This window comes from Rhinolophus ferrumequinum, chromosome 9 (genome assembly GCF_004115265.2).
Source record: "Rhinolophus ferrumequinum isolate MPI-CBG mRhiFer1 chromosome 9, mRhiFer1_v1.p, whole genome shotgun sequence".
Classification (NCBI taxonomy): Eukaryota; Metazoa; Chordata; class Mammalia; order Chiroptera; family Rhinolophidae; genus Rhinolophus; species Rhinolophus ferrumequinum.
Window position 1 is genome coordinate 21,179,429 of NC_046292.1, and position 22,159 is coordinate 21,201,587.

Sequence of the window (22,159 nt, forward strand, 5' to 3'; positions counted from 1 at the left end):
GAGCTGGGTGGTTCTCCTTGGGGTGGGGTGTGGTGGGGGAAGTCTCTCCGGAGGCTGCAGCCAGGATGTTAGCCAGGCTAGTAGTCATTGAAGGCTTGGAGGAGGGGAGGGGTGTCTCTGCTTCCGAGATGGCAAGTCTGACTAACAAATTCATACTGGCTAACAGCAGGAGGCCTCATTTCCTCCCCATGTGAACCTCAGCACCGAGTCCTAGAAAGCCATCAAGTGATCCTAGAGAGAGTGAGCTGGAGCTACTGTCGTGTGTGGCCTCGTCTTGGAAGCCACACTCCACCCTTTTCACAATATCCTATTGTTCCCAGGCAGCCCCGTTCCACATGCACACGGGTGAAAACACCCGGAGGCGGGGCCCGTGCAGGGCGGATACCACATGTGGTAATAATTCAGTACATCTGCTTTCAGGATGAACAGTCTCCCAATTTGCAGGATAAATTAGTCACCCTAGTGAAAATCTAAGGGCCCCAACATAGTAGGAGAAAATGGGAGCTAGTAATAATAATAGTAACTATTTTTGGCCTACTATGTGCCCAGCCTTGTGCCAAGTGTTTCCAATGTACCCTGTGAAGTAGGACTATTATTATCCCCATTTTCCAGATGAAGAAAGGGAGGAATTCTAAGAGGGCAAATGACTTACAAAGGTCAGCAGGGCTCGGGGAGCTGGGACTTGAAGCTAGGCAGCTATCAGTCATAAAAAGACTTGGTGGTTTTAGTTGTTTGAAACTTTTGGGTGTGGCTCCAGAAAAGGGGCACCAGGGTCTCAGGTCACAGTAACAGAGGCACAGGGCTGCCCTCCTCAGCCCCAAATCTGACCTTACACCAGCGTGGTGGGGATGGCAGGGCTAGGCTGCCACTCTGGGTGAGTTGGGGAAACTGAGGCCCAGAGAAGTCAGTGATTTGTCAGAAGTAACACAGTTGAGTCAAAGGCAAAGCTAGAGCCTGTGAGCCAGATCTGTGACCATACACTGCCACCCTAAGCCAGAGAAAGGGAATAGCCCTATACCCAGGAAAAGCTGGGGAGGGAGGAAAAGGCAGGTAAGCTTGGTCTTTGGGCAGATGCCAGACCTCTGGTCTCTGGGTGGGACTGGTAACTCCACTGCTGAGGCCAAGCCAGAGGAAAGCCATCCCAGCTCTGACCTTGGTGCCTTGAGTCCTGCGGCCTCTACTATAATGCTTTCTTTGGGCAGCAGCACCCCCGTGTGGCTACTGCTGGTAACAACATGAAGTCACAGGTTTCCTTCCCCACATGCTTCATTCTCCAGCGCCTCATACATCTGTTGAAACCCAACTTCAAAAGAGACGAGTTATTCCTGGGGCTGATGGAAGGTGGCAAGAGTAAGATGGCATGGATAGAGCACTGCACTCGGAGTCAGAAACTTCAGATAAAATCCTTCCTTGGTTAGTGTGGCCTGAGTTTCAAACTCATCATTTTTGTAACGGCCTGATAAACCTCTACCCTACCTACTCCCTAAGGCTTTCGTGAGGATCAAAGGGATGACAAATATGAACGTGCTCTGTAAACTGTAAAGAACTGTGATCAGGTAAAGGGTTGTTACAGAAACTGTGAGGAATCTATCTTGGAGGGAGTCTGCGAGAGAGACCAAGAATGCAGGTGTCTAGTTGGTGGCAGCCCAGGACATCACATCTCTGGGCAAATGACTTACAAAGGTCAGCAGGGCTCGGGGAGCTGGGACTTGAAGCTAGGCAGCTATCAGTCATAAAAAGACTTGGTGGTTTTAGTTGCTTGAAACTTTGGGTGTGGCTTGGTACCTGGGTAATGGGGGCCAGTAAATGAGGAAGCAGACGCTGAGCCGACTTCAGCCTGCTCCATGAAACTCAATCCTGCAGAGGGAGGGGTCTACGCCAAGGGGAAAGGCCTCAGGCCCAGGGTTGGTCTGCTCCAGACTTGCATCTGAATCCAGAACCTGTTCCCTTATCCATGGGGATAGCCCCATTCCTCTTAGGGCTGCTGTGAAGAATGAAAGAACGTTATTAGTTCGGTGAAAAAGTAATTGAGGTTTTTGCAATTATTTGTAACCTTTTAAACCGCAATTACTTTTGCACCAACCTAATAGCAACCATCTCCTCAGATGCCTGGTACAGTCGGTTCTTAATAAATTACTTTCTGTAAACTTCTTAACATAATGGACGAGGATTGTTTTAATCACCAAAACCTGTGCACAGTCATTGGATGAGGAATGAGAAAGTTAAAAGATGATAAGTGCCATTCATTCATTGTATGAAGGTGCGAGGCACTGTGCTAGGCTCCATGACTTCACTTCATCCTCACAACCAACCTCTGACGTAAGTACTATTATGTCCCTCATTTCAGAGAAGGAAACTTGGCCTCAGAGAGACCCAGGTAATAAAAGGCAGTGGAAATTAAACCCTGTACTTGTCCGACTGAACAACCTCCCTAGGCCTCAAAGACACAGGCTTGAGATAAGAAGGGGGGAGAGGTAATCACATTTCTAAGCTAGTATCCTGCTTTGTTGCCATTAAAAAAACACCAGAAACATTTCATTAAATGTTACAAGTATTAGGAGAGAAAAAACCCCCAGAGTTTAAGTAAAAACATTCCAGGTAAAAAAGAAAACCAACATGTGAGTGCCTACTCCGTGCCAGGCATTTGACATTAACCATTTTATCCTACCCCAGCTCTAATCTCACAGAAGAGGCAACAGGCTCAAGCAGGCTCACCTCTTCCAAGGTCACAAAGACAGCAGGCCAATGGGCAAGAAATTCAAGCCAACTTCTCTGCACTGCTTCTGCAAGGGTCTAGTAAAGCCAGGATTATTTAGCAGCACTACCTTTCCATGACATGATGTGAGAACCAATCCACATATACGTATTATCACCTTCAATTCATTTCCAGCAAGGAATTCGGTTAAAGATGAGGCAAAGTAACACCCAAGCACACACAATGAGTGGTGGGACTCGAATTTGAACCCAGGCCAATTCCAGAGCCAGTTTGCAGTGCCCCCAGCATGCTCTCTGGTGGACCCACAATGGCCACTGCAGCAGCAGCAGGCTGGGGAAGGACCTGTCCAGTCACTGAAGCAAAACCATGTTATGGACTTGAAACCCACTAATCTCAGCTTCCTTCCTGTCCCTTTTTTCCCGGGACTGCAGGGCCTGCCTGCTAGTGACCGTCTCTTAGCCTTCGGAGGGGACCATGCAAAGTTCCCTTCTGCCGCCACCCCGAAGCTCCACTTTCAGACATGAGATAGTGTGGTTCCCACCTGGCCTCTCAAGCTGAGCCCATCCTGAAATTGCCAACACAGACCGTTTCAGTGGCAGTTTTTGCCAAAGCAGCTTCTGGAGCAAAGGCAGTGAAGGGAAGGTGGGCACCCTCAGGCACAGGTGACAGGGACCACAGTGGGCTACAGCCTCTTGTTCTAAAAGCTGGAAGGTCCCCAGTTGGAAGATGAGTAAGCTAGGACACTGGGACAGCCTGGGCACGGTGGGCAGGGTGAGGGGGGAACGGCCCAGAGGAAAGGAAAGGGGAGAGGGGAGGCCTGGACGGACTGGGCAGTCTTCCAGATGCCATACCTACAGCCTCGCCTTGGAAAATGAGGTGCCCCAACACTTAATCAGCTGGGAGACCTTTGTAATTGATCGAATTCTAATCTAAACCCTGGGCTCACAAATGCTGCCGAGGCCAGCAGAGGCAGTGAGACCAGGAGAGAACAGGGCAAACCGCGGTGCACAGAGAGGCTTTCTGACCATGCTGTCCAAGACGGGTGTGCAGACTCCAGGCCCAAGGAGGCGATACTCTGATTTTTCAAAAGAAGCTGGAAATCTGGATTAATGTGTATCCTGATTTTGAAAGCACTGGACAGGCTAAACCCAACATCTTTGGGTCAAACTGGGTTCAAGAACCATCAGTCTACCACCACAGCCCTACCCAATTCTCTCCCCCTCACAAAACAAAAATAAAAAAGCGGAAAGAAAGGGGCACCAATAAGGAAAGGGCTGTCCTGGGACACTATGTTGGGGGGAAAAAGTTAAAGCACAAACTCAGATTCCAAAGTTCTGTATTTTTCAAAATAAAGATCACACATTGTTTAGAGACAATCTACACAAGAGTTACAAAAAATAGTTGCCCAAGCATAAGCATACACAGGTTTGTTAATTATACACATATGGTTACAAGTGTGCTTGCAAAAAAGTTCATTGGAAATATACACAAGGCTCTGGAAATGTACACCATGTAGTGTTACAATTCTATATTCAAACAAGGAAATTTGACAGTATGTTACATTCACTTACAAGTAGACAAAATGCAAAATACAGTTCATCTTCTGTACAAAAAGGGCGGGCGATTCACACTTTACAAGGTGAGGGGCTCTGATTGGAAGGAAAGCAGGGGCGGGGCTGAACTTTGCACGTCCTTTTGACTGTCACAAAATAACCAAAACATTACTTTTTTAGGATTAAAAAAAACACTACTGTGAAACTGAATCATCTTGAATAACATTTAGAAAGAATCTTGCTACTGTCCGACTAGGTGACAAATAAAACCAAGCTATTTTTTTTTTCTTTTTAAACATATAACTAGGCTGTATAAAGAACATTTATTCCTTCAAAAGAAAAAAAAATTTACTTCTGGTTGAAATTACAATTTACAATATACAACACTATATGCTACGACCATAAAAGATGTGAATATACACTGAATGCACAGGGCTGGCTAATTCTCTTTTCTTACCAAAAAACGAGTTTATGTTGATTCAAACTTCTCCACATTTACATTACAGGTATACAAATGTACAATTGTACAATCAAAAGTATGTTCGACTACTAGGGTACATTATAGATACAGATTAGACATCAAAACAAGAAAATACTACAAATTTGTATATATGCAAAGTCTACACCAAGTATACACTATATATTTATAGAAGCAAGACCAAAAGCAGAGTTGGATTTTTTTTCTCATGCTAAATAATCAAGATTTTGCCTTTCAATGTTAACAGAAAAAAATCCAATAGGCAGTAAACAATGACACCCGCCTGGCCTTGAAGACATTGTGGGAACTCATGTCTCTTCATCACAAAACAGACTACACCGTCTTCTTCAGCATAATAGTCTCCAAAAAAGGCAATTTTCAGAAGTTTCATAAACTTAATGTCATAAACTGAAGCTTTAGCAACTCTCAAACAATTTTTCATTTTATATTTATATATGTATATATATATATTTTTTTATAAACAGTGTTAAATGCCAGTTTGGGGTCATTTAACTAAAATTCAAACTTCTCAGGTTTTTTTTTGTTTGTTTTTGTTTTTTACTAAAATGAGGAGGTGGGAAAGAGCTATTTGCAAAACTTGCCGGCTAGGCAAATGAGTTAAAAACCTTTTTTCTTTTTTTTTTTTAAAACTTTTTTTGTTAAACCAACCACCCTGAAAGTTTCCACACGTGGAATATAGATACAACATTGAACAAAATATGTGGCCTCCCATGTACATTGGTTACCTATGTACAAGTATCCTATACACCAGTAAAACAACAGGGCAATTAGTCAATTAAAAAAAATAATTAGTACATGTTATGTGTAATAAAATTAAACAAATTTACAAAGGCTTTTCCACTTGTGGATTTGATTCCTTTTTTTTTGGAGAGGGTAATCCTGGAGCAACCATTTACCCATTTCAGATTCTATACTAGAACATTTCTGGTTGCTGGTTGGATTCAGCAGTGGGCCAGTGAGGTCAGCGGGAATGAGGGGACAGAGGTGACACTGCCTCAGATAATACCATTAGGGGGGCCACAGATGGGCCCTAAGTCAACGCCATTCTTCATGTAGTATTTCTCCAGCTTGGCCAGGATGTGCTTGCCATAGGTGTACTTGCGAAGAGTCGCGATGTGGGGCCGGATCTGGGGAGGAAGCAGTTTGTGTTACTCTGGCCTGCAAACAGACTCAGGCAGGCTTCCGGTGTGGCCCCCGACGCTGCACGGTGCACACAAGCACGCCCCCCACAGCAATACCTTTCACTGGTTCAGCCAAAGCACCTGATTCCAAGCTATCTATAGTGACCCATTATCTGAGGACAGGCTCCTATCCTGAGCGCTGATGCAGCACGTGAGACCGCCGAGGCTGGAGGGCGGGCCACCCCCAGGACAGAATGCAAGAAGGGCATCCTGACAATCCCATGCCCACCCCACCACTGCACAGTGCCCTCCTGAGGCACGCTCTCAGACCCTCTGGCCCCACACTTGGTGCCTCAACTCTCCTAACCACTAGGGGTTTCTTTCCAGGCACCGTGAATCCTGAGCTCACCAGCTGGGGCTGTCCTCCAGTTCACAAAGGATCACAGTAAGCTGCTAATGAATGACACCTGGAAGAATGATTCACATGAGCTAGGCCTGTTCATTTAAGCCTCCTCAGGGCGGTGTGATTACCCCATTTTACTGATGAATGATGAAGGTACAATGGTGAAGTCACTCATCCCAAGTCAAATGGCTAATAAGGGACAGCAAGGGTATTTGAGCCCAGCTGTCTGGCTCCTCCAGAAAGCATCTCTCCCCACTGTGCTCTCACGGCACTGGCTACTGCACCAGTCTCATCCTTCACCCTCTCCAAGATGGGCTCGGCTCAGCTCTGCACGTATTCTCTTCCATTGTCTCCTGCCTGGGCAGATCCACCCGACAAGTCCTGTGCATCCCAGACAGCCCGACCGGTGATTCCTCTCTGGAACCACCTTTCCTCTTCTGTGAGCTCGTGGAGTTTTCTCCATACCTCAGCTACAACATGCAACTCAGTTTACAACCATCCACTGTCCCAGACAGCGAACAGCAGCTTATTAACCTCTCGCGCCACTCACACTTGCACAAACACTGAAAATGGACAGGATAAATGGACGCTCTCCAGATTGAGAGCTCCATGTGTACAGTAACTGGCCCTTTAGCTGTGTCCTCAAAGCAAAGAAGGGGCAAGCAGCTGTAAACCACGTCTGCACCCCCCACAGGACACATAACCACATCAGTTATGACATTGTCATCCAGGAGCCTACGTGGGAAACTTATTAATAGTCCTTGGCTCGAAACCTGAGCTGCGCAAACACAGACAATTTACAAACCTCCCCAAACTCATCTGTAGAAAAGGATGCAATAATGCTACTTTCATTTGGGTCGCTGGCTAATGTTTCACCATTCGAACTTGAAATTCAACCCCCTAGCTTTTGGTAGCTCTCCCTGGGATTGGCTAACTGATGAGTCCAGCCACTTAACCTTTACATCTCTCCTCTTCCAAACAAGAAAACTAACCACCCATGTGTACGCACGTTTACAATATTGTGGAACTCCCGTTTTTTACGTGATTTAATGGGAGGCGAAAAAAGTAATCACCTGCTCCACTCCCAATGTTTCCTTTTGCTAAAAAGGATATTCTAACAGTGAGAGCTGCAAACGCTTAGTTTTTTAGATTCTTAGTACTCTTCCTCCTCTCAACCAAATGCTAAGCCCCATTCTATCCACTTCTCTTCAATCCCAAGGCCACCACCTCGCATCCAGTCTCCTCACTGCGTCATCTCCTAGGTCTCCCATCCTCCAACTCATCAGCCAGGACAATTACTTGAAATGTAAATGTGATTTTGGCCCTACAGTCCTGCCCTAATGAACTGGCTTTACTTCTTCAAATACACTGTCTTGACTTTTGCTTCCAAACCTTCACACACCAGGTTCCCTCGGCCTGGGAAGGTTTGCAGGGCTTTCTTCAAAAGTCATTCTTGGGGAACCTTCTCTGTACCCCCACATTAGAAGAGTCATTCTTGCACAGCCCTTCCCGATATTCCCCAGCACCAATGCAACTATTTGTGCAAAACCTTGGCCAGCTCACCAATACAGAAGCCCTACTGAAAGGAGGGCTTGCTATAGAGTATGTGAGCTTAATGAGTATGTGATGAATGAATGAAGGGACGTTCTTTAAACTTCTGCGCATCCCCAACAATCCCTCTGCCTTCACCAGCCTCCTGACACGTGATCTATGAGCCTCACAGCATTGGGACTCTGGACTGTCCCAGCCTTCCCCTGCCATCGCCGTCACCAATGCGGTGTCTCGTTTTGCTTTGAACTGGAGGAGGTAGGTGCCTCGTCTGGCTCAGAACTCGAGTCCATAACAAAGATTCTCATTACCGAACCGTGTTCTCAGTGAGGGCAAGTGGTTCATCACTGCCAGACCACGACCGTCCCCTCCACCAACAAGGGCTGAGTGAGTTCAGAGCCCACCGGCTGCGGGTTCAGATCAGATGCACCCCGAGCTCACAGCACAAACACAGCTGCAGCAGACCTGCCTGTGGGTGTCTGGCTTCCTGGGCCCTGTGGTCTCTGTGGGGCTGGTTGGACCTGCTCTGTGACTGTCTCGAAAGCCGTGGGCCTCTCTCCGGGTGCCTTCTGGGTCAGCTCGCAGTCACAGCACCTACCACCTCACATGTCTGTCCTTGTTCCCGTCTAACACCTCTTTAGCCCGCACGTCTCCTCCTGCAGAGCTTCCCCTCCAAGACTCGGGGCATGTGCTCTCACCACTGCTGTCCATCGCTCTTCCCCACTGTGCACAGAGGGCAGGGATCAATCCTAGTCATCTCTGTGCTGGTGTCTGCACGCAGTGGGCACCAGTCAACGTGCCAGGCCAGGCACTGCACTGCGCGGGCAGGCACTCAGTCAGTACATGGTGGTGGCATGAATGAATAAGAGGGAGGAGGGGAAAAGGAAATAAGGCGAGCAGGTTGATTTACTGGACTGAAAAGCTGGTCTCCTAGGAACAGAGAGGCAGAAGCATGGCCTGAAGATCCGGGAAGGCAATCTCTCTCAAAGACTGAGTTTAAGGCTCTTTCAGACCAGTGAGTTACTGACAGAGCAGAGGGGCAAACGTGGGACAATGGGCCCGCCAGATAAAAGGAAAAAGGAGTAGAGCATGCGAGAGTCTAGTGACAAACCGCAAAAGGAAGCAAGATGCCCGCCCTCCAGTGCACTTCAGGCACGTGAAGGACGCGCGCCTGGCCCACTTCTCTCTCAGCGCTGCCCGCCTGCCCACCTTATGCATGACGATCTTCCGCTGGGCTGGCTCTGCCACGTCGATCATCTTCTGGACCACGTAGTTGGCGTACTGGTCCTTCATCATGGTGTATAAGGCACTGTGGGGACCGTCGTTCATGGTGCACACCTCATCAATAAGCACAGCGCGCTCCGTACGGGACGCGTGAGTGACGCACTTCTCCACAACGTTGCTGTAATGAGACAATCCAGGGACGATGCTGAGAAAAGGGACCCTGTCCAGCTGTGCTGGTGCGGCCTCTGTCCCGACCTCGGGGTCAGCAGCAGGAGACCTTATCACTTTTGGACGATTTAACTCATCAACTGCTTGGCTCTATGAGACTCCACTTTTGCTGTGTGTCTCCTGATGAGAGCCATGGCCGAGCCCAAGTCTTGGAGGATACCAGCCCCAGCCCCCTAACAGATGAGGGTAACACGCCCAGGTAAGTGAATGCACTTCAACACAAGCTTCACGACACTGGTTACTAGCTGAACTGGTTAATGAGCATAATTTCAACAAGCATCAAAATCTCCCAATTCTTTCCTCACCTCTGGGCTAATTGAGGCTGGGAACAAGTCTTTCTTATACCTACGTCCCTAGTGCTGAGCACAGAGCTTGGCACTTAAGAGGCTCCACAGATGCCCCGAGTGAAGAAACATACACACAGGAACTACAGCGCTCATTCCACCACCTCACGCTGCCTCTTAAGAGTCTAAGACACGAAGACCCTACCGGTCTGTCCATATTTCTAAACACTTCACAAACATACCACCTTGGGAAAGGAAAGAAGAAAGGAATATGGTTACATTAAATCAGAGTTTTTCCTATAGTCCAGGACGACATTAGAGGCTGATTAAACTACACACAGCCATGCCTGGGCATTTACCGTCCAGGAGTGATTGATCACTCACTCATGGTGGCTCTGTAATCCAATACTACTCACATCTGTGGCTCTGTGGGCACGAGGAAGTTGTATGATGTAAAAGAACAATACATATTTATATTTGTTATTACTGGAGCCAATACTTGGCAGAGAGAACATCTGGCGGGCAGGTGGGCAGTTGGAGGCTTTGCAACGAGTTCATGACTGGGGGTAAAGCTATTCTGGATCACAGAACACTCAAATAGAAAAGGAATTTCAAAGGTTTCGGAAATAGCTACTGCAGAAAGCTCTTTTTTGACAATCCTGAAAGATGGCCATTTAGCCTCTGCTCAGGAATTTTTAATGATTTGCGAATACTTTCTAGGGAAAAATACCATATGGGTGAATGGCTCTGTTCCACATTCTTCCTTACATACTGAAGCAAAATATGCTTCTGTGAAATTTCACTCATTTGTCTTAATTTTGTATTTAGGGGCTGAAAAAGGACATGTATACCAGGAGCCTGAGGGCAGAGGTGGAGTCTTACTCCTTCTTCCAAAGGCCAGCCCTCTGGATAGTTGAACAATCATCATAAACAATCATTACCAGGATAACTCCCAGTTCCTGAGGTTTTTAAACCATAACAGGGTATTGTTTTATGGAGCTCTGAAAGGACCCTCTCAGTGTTATGTGCTTTTGCATACTGAGCTTACAAGGTATGATCAAAAAAATTGGTGAATGTTTAATTTTTAAAAAACAATGTATTACAGTAAAAGACACATTATCATCAGTTCCCCTCAAAATACTCCCCCTCGCTTCAAACACATTGCTCCCATCATTCTTGCCACTTTCTGAAGCAGTTCTGGAAGTCCTCTTTCATGAGTCTTTAGTTGTGCTGTTGTGGCTGCCTCCATGTCCTGAATCGATTCGAAACGTTTACCTTTCATGGTCATTTTGACTTTGGGGAAGAGCCAGAAGTCACACAGTGCCAGATCCAGTGAATAATGTGAATGAGGACACACCATGTTTCATTTGACAGAAATTGTCATACCAAAAATGATGTGTGACACGGAACGTTGTCATGATGAAGGATGAAGTAAAGACACAAAAGAGGACTTCCAGAACTGCTTCATAAACTGGCAAGAATGGTGGGATAAGTGTGTTTGAAATGAGGGAGAGTATTTTGAGGGGGATTAATGGCAATGTGTCTTTTACTGCACTGATTTTTTAAAATTTAAACATTCACCATCTTTTGTTATTACACCTCGTACTCATATGCTTTTATTTGGAAAACAAAATTCTCAAGCTAAAATGTTTAAGAACTACCATCCTACCAGACATTTATTTAATCTTTCTTCTTAAGAGATACAGTGTGTATCAAACCTGGTGAGCTAATCTATCAAGTCTAATTAAGACAACAGCCTCTTCCGTCTGCTATGGCAATAAGGGAACTTTTTTCTCCACCTCCCTTCTCCAGTACTATGCAATTCTAGCATGAGCTGAAGGTGTGGCACTATGGAAGCGAACCTCCTAACAGCCACTATGCCTAAGCAGAAAAGGGAGTTAAGAACACTGGGCTGGTTCAGAGAGCACGAAGCCGGTCACCATCTCCAAATGTTCAGGCAAGAACTCATCCCTTTTCAGGACTGCTTGGCTGGGTGTACCTTCATCCCCTCCAGGCCCACTTTCCCTACAAAGGAGTGAGGATTAGAAACATGATTTTCTGCTACACTGGGCTGGGGACAGGACACTCATCATTCTTCTGGGTGGAGGACTCAACCCTCAGCACTGACCTGTCTTTCAGGAAAGCGAGCAGGTAGAGCAGCTACCACCACGGGACCCACCTGGCCAAAAGCTCCCCCCTCAACACACGATCACTAGCAGTTCAGTCTGAAGTTTATGCTGGTGTTGATGAAGCGGCAGTTCCCAGCCCATTTATGGAGGATAAAAATCAACTTAAGTGATCTGTGACCAGATTTTTTTTTTTAATGAAACAGCATATTAAGTAGCAGAATTAATCATGGGAAATACAGCGCCACTTAGGTGTGTGTGTGAGTGCTTACACATCTAAAGTCAATAAAAAATTTACTTTGTATTCTGCTTCACCCCCCAAAATGTCAGAAAGTCACTATTTTATTGGTTTATTTCTATTGATCTGTTTTGAATTTTACTGGCTCTTTTTCTGTTCTAAAATGCTGTTAAAGCCATATAGTGAATTTTATTTCAGATGATGTATTTTTCTATTCTAGAATTTCCATTTTGTTCCTTTTACAATAGAGCTGCTCCTTTTCTAGTAATATTTCTTATATTTTCATTCATAAGAGCGTATTTCCCTTTACAACCTTGAGTATAATTAAAATAGCTGCTTTATAATCCTCCTCTGCTAACTCCAACATCTATCTGGGTGGTCTGGGTAGTTTGGGATTTTTTCATTTTCTGTTTTTTCTTTGAATACAGGTCACATTTTCCTGTTATCTAGACACAGTAAATGATACACTGTAGAAACGGAGTTCTCTTACGTTTCTCCAAAGACTATTACTCCTCCAATCCCTATTTTAGTGCACTTAACTTAGCTGAACTCAAACTACAAACTTCTTCCATGCAGTACGGAGCAGGTACAACCTTGGATCAATTCTTTTAGGCTTAGTTGGGCTGCCTCAAGTTTGTCCCATGCAATTGTGATTCAGGAGTCAACAAGATATTTGGGAAGTTTAAATATAGGCCTTCCCCTCACTGGTTCTTTTCCTCTGTAGCATTTCTCCCATCATTTTATAGATTCTGCCTTCTAGGAATACTGGAGATTTTCTATCCCCACTTAGGAGCTGAGCAGGAAGCAGGCTTAGAAGTGCCTACAGGCTAAAAGCCATTAAAAATAGGAAATTTCCTGATTATAGTCAACAATACTATGTTATAAACTTCAAAGCTGCTAAGAGACTAGATCTTAATGGTTTTCAACACAAAAAAGAAATGACATAATAAAGGTATTAGGTAATGCAATTGTAGCAATCCCAGTACAATATATAAATGTAATCAACCAACACACTGCATACGTCAAAGTTGCACAATGTTATATATCAATTATATCACAATATATTAAAAACAATTTTAAGGAGGGAGGATTTCCCCAGCGCAATTAACCTTCCTCTAAATATCAATACCACCCACAACCCCGTATCTTTCTGCTCTTGGTCACTCTCTAATGCCTGCAGGTATTTTATTAGCATTCTGTCCAAAATTTACAATTGTTATCTGTGGGAGGAGGGCTGGGCCCACAGTAGCTACTCAGTCATTACCTAACCACAAGTCTATTGTGATATTACCACTTATGCTACATCCAAGGGTGAGATCTTAAATACACTAAACAAAAACGTAAACAGGACAGTGACCCAAAGACGAGACCTAAGCGACTCTGACCCCAATTTCCCTGGTCCTGGTAAATGTCCCAAACAAAGTAATACAAGGTCCAAGAGATGACCCCTGAAATGGTTAGGCTGTTGAGACATGGGACCTATGGGTGCTTTTATTTCTTTTCTCTATTTTCCATGTTGTAATGTTATAGTATTTCACAAATTGAAAACAATTTAAAACATCAAAATTATATGCATCACACATGCCTCACAATTTATCCTAAAAACCAGAGATGAAAATTAGCCCCAAAATATAAAGTACTATGTTATGTGTACGGTAGGATATATAAGCCCTACTTAGAAGACCACGCCTCTCACCTCTTGGAAGGCCATCAATTTCTTCTCCAACCTCTGCTACTTATGTTACCTGAAACATTTTTCACAACCTGGGAATAACTAGTGCACCTCATTCTTGAGCTGGTACAATATGAAGACTGGAAAAGAGATTCTAAGACTACAAAGGTCTATACATAGATACAGAACACTGCCTCTTAATTCAGGTGCCAAAGAGTAATTCAGGTGCCAACCTGAGTAAAAGCATTTCACAATTCCAAGCAAGTAAGATAGTGAAATGTTCTGTTTACCAAAGTACAAAACTTATATTCTTTAAAAACATACCCCCCAGATGGGGGAATGAGGAGCCCACCAAGGGACTTTTTATGTTTTATACTTTATAGTAGACCTATTTGACTTTATAAACTATGCACCGTGTTTCCCCGAAAATAAGACCTAGGCGGACAAACAGCTCTGATGTGTCTTTGGGAGCAAAAATTAATTTAAGACCCAGTCTTACATTATAGTAAAATAAGACTGGGTCTTATATTAATTTTTGCTCCAAAAGACACATCAGAGCTGTTTGTCCGCCTAGGTCTTATTTTCGGGAAAACACGATGTACTTTTAAAAAAAAAAAAATTTTTTTTAAAGGTGGGAGGGGGGCGCCAGATGGCTCAGTTGGTTAGAGCGCAAGCTCTTACCAACAAGGTTGCTGGTTCAATTCCCGCATAGGATGGTGGGCTGCGCCCCCTGCAATGAAGATTGAAAACAGCAACTGGACTTGGAGCTGAGCTGCGCTGTCCACAACTAGACCGAAGCACAATGACTTGGAGCTGACGGGCCCTGGAGAAATACCCTGTTCCCCAACAATTAAAATAAATAAAAAAATAAAAATAAATTAAAAATTTTAAAAATTAAAAAAAAAAAAAAGAAAAAGGAGAATGAAAGTTCATTCTTTCTGGACCTGAAATACTCTTTAATCCTCTTTTCTGGAGAACAGTCTATAATTCAAAGCCCGTACCTTGCAAATTTGTGCTGACTCAATACAAGTACATTGCCTCGAATTTCTGCTACAATTTTACTTTTATCCTCAGGACGACCATGCTCCAATACATGCTGGATTACATAATTTCCATATTGGTCCTGTTTGAGAAACGACAAAAGAAATAAAATTTATGTAAAAATGAGATCAGTGGGTTACCTAAATTCTTACATCTAATCAACATCTATCATTCTATAGCACTATGATGGCTTACTTGAATACTAAAGAACATAAGAATTTTTAAAATAGGGAAAAAGTGTCACAATCTATTTGTCATTACAAAACAGGAACACACTACTACTAGACAAGGAAATATTTATACATATTTACTTATTATTTATGCCCGAAGGTAAAATACTATACACAAAAAAGTAAGCCTCCTCTCATTTAAAAAAGAAAAAAAGGAAAGGTAGGTGGGAATAAAGATACTTTTCTCTCAAAACAGAAATGTATAAATCGCTTCCTATATCTATCCACAACAAAGAAAAACTAGAAACAAAGGTTATATCCAACAAAACAGACAACACCTAATTAAATAACATCACAAGCATATAATGGATATACTCATTCATCTAAAATGAAATTCACTTTGAGAGAATAAATGTGTGTAAGGAATTTCAGAAGCAAAATATTTATTTGTAAGATATGAAAACTTAAAGAGTGTACAAGTAATATAAGTAATATATATTTTTTTAAAGTGCCAGTGCCAAATGTATTTGCTTCTGGATGGTAGGATTGTGGGTAACTTGTTTTGTTGCTATTTTCTGCACTTTCAAATTCTTCTACAATGAATATTTAATACATTTATAATATCACACCTCCCACCAAAACAACCAACAAACACTAACAAAAAAAAATTGTTTCACTATAACATACTACATGTAGAAAATATTCTAATGGTTAGTATGATATGGGAGAAATTTTTAGTGATACATCCAAGAGAAAGTATCAAAGCTAGAAAGAATAAATCAACTAATCCCCTTAGTTCATTTGAAATGATGAAACTGAGACCCAGAGGGATTAAATGGCCTGCCCAAGGTGACATAGCTAGCTAGTCCACAACAGAGCTCTGGCAGACAGGTCTCTTCACTCCAAGGCCAGGGGTCTATTCATTACCCATAAAAAGCGTGAACCAGGCCTGATGTAAATGAAAACTTGCCCCAAATCTTCAGTGGGCATTTTAAACACATTAATATTAACCTCTTCTGGAACGGGTACCTGTGCTGAGAAAACACACAAGCTCTGGGCCTGCACGAGCCCACAGGTGTTTGCAGTTACTCTACTGGCAACTCCACTACCTGTACAAGTTGCTCTGTGTGCTGGTGAAGCTCCTCTAAAATAGGGAGGGTCTGGTCAGGGAGACAGTGCTCCAGGATCCTCTGAATCACTCGGCAGCCGTACGGATGCGTGGACAAGGCAAACACCTAGGGCAGACAGGCAGACAGAAGTTAAAGAAGCCAAACATGACCATTGCCACTTTCAGTGCTACCATACTGTTTATATACTTATCCCATTCATCTTCACAATCACCCTGAGAGATAGTCATGAATAGTCTCCAGACACAGATGAGAAAATTAAAGCTCCTAGTTTACATAATGTGCCAGCAGTCATACAGATGGTAAATGTCAGAGCCAGGAGATCATTTCCTAGTCTGACTCAAAAGCCCAAATTATAAATACGGTATTTAAATTCTCTTCTACAAATAATAAGGGGTGTGTGTGTGTGTGTGTGTGTAAACCCATTTCTTAACTATTCTAGGAATTCACAGATGTACATAAATTCAGAGCTGAAAAGGCCTTTTCCGAGAAGCCTAGAAAGGAACTGAATTACTCAACGCCATGAGAAAAACACTTAGTTAACAGTCCACTATATCAAAGAATAGGGTTAAAAGCAGAAAAAGAAAGGGCTGGATTCAAATTCTGAGTGCTTTTCCATAACCACAAAGCCATGTTCTGAATTGAACTGGGGTGTTTCCCAGCAATAAGCAAGAAAAGATTCTTCTTTTGTTGGATCTGGAACAAGATAAGCACACAGGACTCAGGTCCAGACCAGCCAATCTGGTTTCTGCCCTTCCTAGCTGGATGACCTGGATCTCTGATCCGTTATCAAGAATAATGACAATAATGGTAAGAACAGTAGGACAGCTAACACTTATTAGATGGTTACCAAGTGTCAGTCACTTCACTAAGTGCTTTGTACATGGTTTTATATACATAGTTTCTTGTGTCTAACTATATACTTAAAACAGTATACGGTATGATTCTGCTCAATTACAGCTTTATTAAAATGCTCAATATCCACAGTCTGGAACAATTTATTTCACTCAACACTTTCAAATATTACTTATACTGTGGGCTTCTGGGGTTTACTCTGTATAGCTCTATAATATAATGACGGATAAGTATATAGGTTTTCATTTAAATTTTTTTTTTTTTGTCCAATCCTCTGCTAAGGGACATCTAGATTATTTAAACAGTCTTTTCCTATTAAGGGAATAATGCTGCTTTAAACACGTCTAAATACTTCTTGCAGTATGCACGTGCAGATGTTTCACCAGGTACATACGTAGGCCAGGAATGCAAAGTCACAGAAAGTGTAAATGTTGAACTTTGAAAGTTGGTACTAAATTATTTTCCCAAACGGTTGTGCTAATACCCACTGGAAATTTGTGTTTCTTCTATCTGTGCATTTGGCCCATTTTTGCATTAATTTCTATTATTCTCTTTGATTATAAGAGTTCTTTATATATTCTGATTATCAATTCTCTGGCAGTTTCATCTTGAAAATATTCTCTCCCATTTGGTTGCTTAATCCTTTTACTTCCTTTGTTGTATATTTCGATAAATGTAAGATCTTAATTTTAAAGTAAATAGATCTACTTTTTTTCATTAATTCAGAAAATCCCAATAACCCCATGCATAAATGTCCATAGTCTACGTTACCCTGCCAGAATTGAGCAAACCCCAAAACTGAAACAACTCTAAAATTCCATTGCGATCTAGGTTTAGCAGTACACACAACTATACCTAAAAATCTACTTGCTGTTTCCCATTCTTTTTTCCCTTTCTAAAAAAAAAAAAAAATTTCACATACCCAAGAGGGAAATGTTTTACTCTCCTGCCCTACCCAGCTTAGGAGGAGTGTGAGGATGTTTTTTGGCAAAAGAAATGAATGGCAATAGCCAGTTACAGGGCAATTCTGGAAAAACCATGGTATAAAAAAGTAACTCTGCTTGGAAGTTGGTGCTAAGAGCACACAGGCCCTTATGACATACAGGCAAACAGATAAATTAGAAGGTATCTCTCTGGTTGTATGGCCACTAACAGAATTCAAATCAACCTGATCACCACCCCACCCCACCTCAAGTTATGCAAAAAACATCTTGTTATTTTAAACATACATTCACATGACATGTAAGATTAGTTCTGTAAATGACTTGAATTTTACAACGTGATAAAAACTTTTAAGTATCAAGATAAATAGTATTTAGCCAAAGGAAAAATGTATTCTTCGAACATAAGATTTAATCTTAACAACTCCGACGGCTATTTCATCCCAACACGAGCAGACGCCTGCATTAAGGAGCTTCGCAGACTGTAAAGGGAAGAGAGTTGGGTACACAGAGCTAGGTACTTGACACCCCTGAACAGGACTGCCATTTACTGCAGTCAGTAATACATTAAGCACTTGCAAACACTGCTCTTCTGTGCTCACACTAGAAACACCCATCAGCTTGTTTCCTTCATCTCTTTCCTAAGTCACTTACCTGCCCTTTGAACGCATCGATGATAAACTGCAAAGACTGAGGCTGCACACATTCAATGCATTTCTGAACCACGTGATTGCCATTCTGGTCTTTCACACACTTTAGGACGTGGCCATCAAGTTCCCGAACCATCTCATTCTATTTGAGACAAGGAAAGAAAGCACCACCAGAATCACAGCGAGCAAATACGTGGACAATCAACATTCTTACCAAACACAAAAGTACGGGGGAGGGAATCCATAATGAAAGTGGGACAACTCGGCTGTGGCACTATGAAAACCTGGCAATAAATGACGATTAAGAGTTTTTCCACATGTTAGCAAACTTCCTGTAACAGTAACTAGTCTAGAAAAAGTATTCTAACCTGCAAAAGATCTGTGGGACTTTTAAAAATATAGCCATCTTCAAAGGGAAAGGAGCCTATACCAAATACACTGTATTAGAGAATTACATGTATAATTCATCTTTTGATTCTGACAATCCTGTAAGGTATATATTATTAATAATGATAGTAGTTAATCTAGAGTTTACTGTAGGCATACCTCTAACTGCTTAACATGCTATGACTCAAGGAATTGTAATAATCCTACGCATTGGACACTATTACAGAAGAGGAAACCAAGGCACAAATTAAATGACTTGTCAAAATCACAGACCTAGACTGCCATGATTCAAACCCAAGCAATATAGCTCCTCTGTGTGACAAAACAGTGTGCCAGTAAACCACCTGTCAGTTATAAATTATCCCGCACATACCCTCCACCCATATATATATGCAGAAATTGAGTCTGAAAGGGGTCATGTACTTAAAACTACAGACAGTGACTAAATCAGAATTGTAGCCAGGGCCCGGGACTCCCACACAATCTTCCCACCGGGCCACACTGACTGCAGTGTTGGCAGGAACAGTGCTCAGTTAATGAGTGAAGTGTCCAAACTGGGGGAATACAGACAAAGGCCAGCGCTGAGGGCTGTGTGTGTATATAGGGGATGAGTGGGGGTGATGACAAGCGTAGAGAAAACAGAGGTGATGGGCTTTTGACTGGAGATTACAATACCGGGAAAAAGCAAAAGACAATAGACTTGGAAAAGTTTCCTAAAGCAAATAACCAAATGTCAGAAAACAATAATTTATTCTGAAAATATAATTATGGGAATTAGAGAATGATGCCTATATAAAGATAAAGATAAGGAACACATAATCAAAATGAAGGGGAGGTGGCTTCCCTGAATGTTTTCTTGAGCCCCCCGAAGAGGTAAAAACCGTTAGAAAGGAGTTAATTTCACCAAAAAGAATAAACTTGCATCTGGAAAACAGTAAATCATCCACAGCAGGAAGAGGAGTTCAGCTCAGAGAGAAACCAGACCAGGAAAAGACATACAGAAATATAGAGCAGAAAGAGTACCAGCTTGGGGTGGGGGGGTGGGGGTGGGAGGAGAGCTGAAAAACTACTACAACGCTGCCATCCAATCAGGAAACAGTAAAATCTGAAAAGTTGGAGACAAAAACCAATAATCTATCACAATCATAAGAGAAGACAAAGATGGAAAAAAATACCTGGAAAACTGTAATACTCCTGTGCTTTCTTTCAGCAAGTGGGCATTATGGTCAAAAAAAGAGGAAGAAACTTTCATGTTCAAAAAACCCCAGAAATTTAAAAAGGAGAGAGTCAACCATGAAATTTTCATCCCTAAAAATCCCAGGTAAAATTGAAACTAACAATGATCTGAACATTAGAAGGAAACTAAATGTAGTAGCCTTGCCCCTGTATGTAATTCTTTACATACAACACCACGTTATCACTGCAGCATCTCCAGTAATGAGCACTGAATGAATGAACCCCAAATCTGCTGCGCATCCCCAACAATCCCTCTGCCTTCACCAGCCTCCTGACGCGTGATCTATGAGCCTCACAGCATCGGGACTCTGGACTGTCCCAGCCTTCCCCTGCCATCGCCGTCACCAATGCGGTGTCTCGTTTTGCTTTGAACTGGAGAAGGTAGGTGCCTCGTCTGGCTCAGAACTCGAGTCCATAACAAAGATTCTCATTACCGAACCGTGTTCTCAGTGAGGGCAAGTGGTTCATCACTGCCAGACCACGACCGTCCCCTCCACCAACAAGGGCTGAGTGAGTTCAGAGCCCACCGGCTGCGGGTTCAGACCAGATGCACCCCGAGCTCACAGCAAAAACACAGCTGCGGCAGACCTGCCTTTGGGTGTCTGGCTTCCTGGGCCCTGTGGTCTCTGTGGGGCTGGTTGGACCTGCTCTGTGACTGTCTCGAAAGCCGTGGGCCTCTCTCCGGGTGTCTTCTGGGTCAGCTCGCAGTCACAGCACCTACCACCTCACATGTCTGTCCCTGTTCCCGTCTAACGCCTCTTTAGCCCGCACGTCTCCTCCTGCAGAGCTTCCCCTCCAAGACTCGGGGCATGTGCTCTCACCACTGCTGTCCATCGCTCTTCCCCACTGTGCACAGAGGGCAGGGATCAATCCTAGTCAACTCTGTGCTGGTGTCTGCACGCAGTGGGCACCAGTCAACGTGCCAGGCCAGGCACTGCACTGCGCGGGCAGGCACTCAGTCAGTACATGGTGGTGGCATGAATGAATAAGAGGGAGCAAGTAAAGGAAAATGGAAGATGACTGGATGAAAGTTTGGTTTATTGGAGTGAAGTGTCAAGCTGAAGAGAATGACAACTTACTAGTATTTTACATGCTTCAACTCTTGCCAAACAAAAATCCCACCTGTAAAACTGCACCTACTAAAGACTAAGTTCTGCTCGAAGAGGGTTTGAAACCAGGCGTTTCTAACACAAGACACTTGATCTACTATAAATTTACAAATTGCACAGTTCATGCTTGCCATGCAGAAAGGCAGCCACAAGCACCAAAGAAAAACTAAAAGAAAACTGAAAGCCGACAAATTTATAGGATTCACTACATGTACCATGGAGAAACATCAAACACCAAGAGAAAAGTTAAAGGGGAAACTTACAATTACCTGCTGGTCTGAGGGAATAAATTCAAGAGCTTTCTGGATAACACGGCAGCCGTACATCTGCAGGGCCAATGACAGGACATGGCCTCGAATCCGTTCTGCCAAAGCCAGCTTCTGTTCAAGGCTGCCAAACTAGACACAATGTGTGGGTGAACACCGTTACTTAGGTAGAAGGAAAGAAACCAGAGAAAGCAAAGCATTCATTATTCTAGCTCAACCACTGGCACACCTCCTTCAGCCCCGTCACCTGTGATTAACCCTTCTGTTAAAAGCTTGTTTCTTCAAGGCAGTAGTAGCTCCCCGTCTCTGATTATGAAGAATCATTTTTAATGTTAAAAAATTTCTCAGCTACCAACAATACTAGTTTCACTACTAGTATCTACTAAACAAAAACTATGTAATTAATTCCTCATTTAATACTATTAAATGGATCTATACTCCATCAATTATAAGAACATTGATGCTTATTCTAAAATAATACATGTGGGAGACATTGTTTGTTATGGCTTTAGACAATGTCTGGGGAAGATTCAAGGACATCTTGTAGCAAATCAACAGCACTTCAGGTGTCTGAGGCCCCCGGGGTTGAAAAGTTCCTTTGTCTACATGAAACTTAAGCCAAGCACATACTGGCACTGTGTTTTGCATCAGTGTGCTACATCACTCCAAGAATTGATATTATCTATTATACAAGGCAACAGAGTCGGGGGAAAAAGTAGAATCAAGAGATAAGGCTGCACAATATTAAAACTCTTCCTAGAATGA

At 43.2% G+C, this 22,159-nt stretch overlaps 1 protein-coding gene and 2 non-coding genes across 19 annotated transcripts in view; all 3 read right to left on the reverse strand.

The window, feature by feature from the left end:
- Window positions 1-4,035: 4,035 nt before the first annotated feature.
- The window catches only part of PUM1 (pumilio RNA binding family member 1), a 111,302-nt gene continuing 93,178 nt past the window's right edge, over window positions 4,036-22,159 (reverse strand). For 15 of the 17 annotated variants that reach the window (XM_033113753.1, XM_033113747.1, XM_033113748.1 and 12 more), the window contains 6 exons: window positions 21,392-21,526; window positions 18,401-18,538; window positions 15,933-16,058; window positions 14,614-14,735; window positions 9,050-9,242; window positions 4,036-5,895 (listed from right to left, as the gene is read on the reverse strand). In XM_033113753.1, the coding sequence (XP_032969644.1) occupies window positions 5,764-5,895; window positions 9,050-9,242; window positions 14,614-14,735; window positions 15,933-16,058; window positions 18,401-18,538; window positions 21,392-21,526 (846 nt within the window). In that variant the 3' untranslated portion in view covers window positions 4,036-5,763. The remainder of the gene's footprint in view (window positions 5,896-9,049; window positions 9,243-14,613; window positions 14,736-15,932; window positions 16,059-18,400; window positions 18,539-21,391; window positions 21,527-22,159) is intronic. The other 2 variants (XM_033113752.1, XM_033113749.1) reach the window with 1 other exon arrangement.
- LOC117027854 (small nucleolar RNA SNORD103/SNORD85) lies at window positions 8,111-8,195 on the reverse strand. Its single transcript, XR_004423984.1, has one exon. It is a non-coding gene; the product is annotated as a small nucleolar RNA SNORD103/SNORD85 (small nucleolar RNA).
- LOC117027855 (small nucleolar RNA SNORD103/SNORD85) lies at window positions 20,413-20,497 on the reverse strand. The gene has a single exon (XR_004423985.1). It is a non-coding gene; the product is annotated as a small nucleolar RNA SNORD103/SNORD85 (small nucleolar RNA).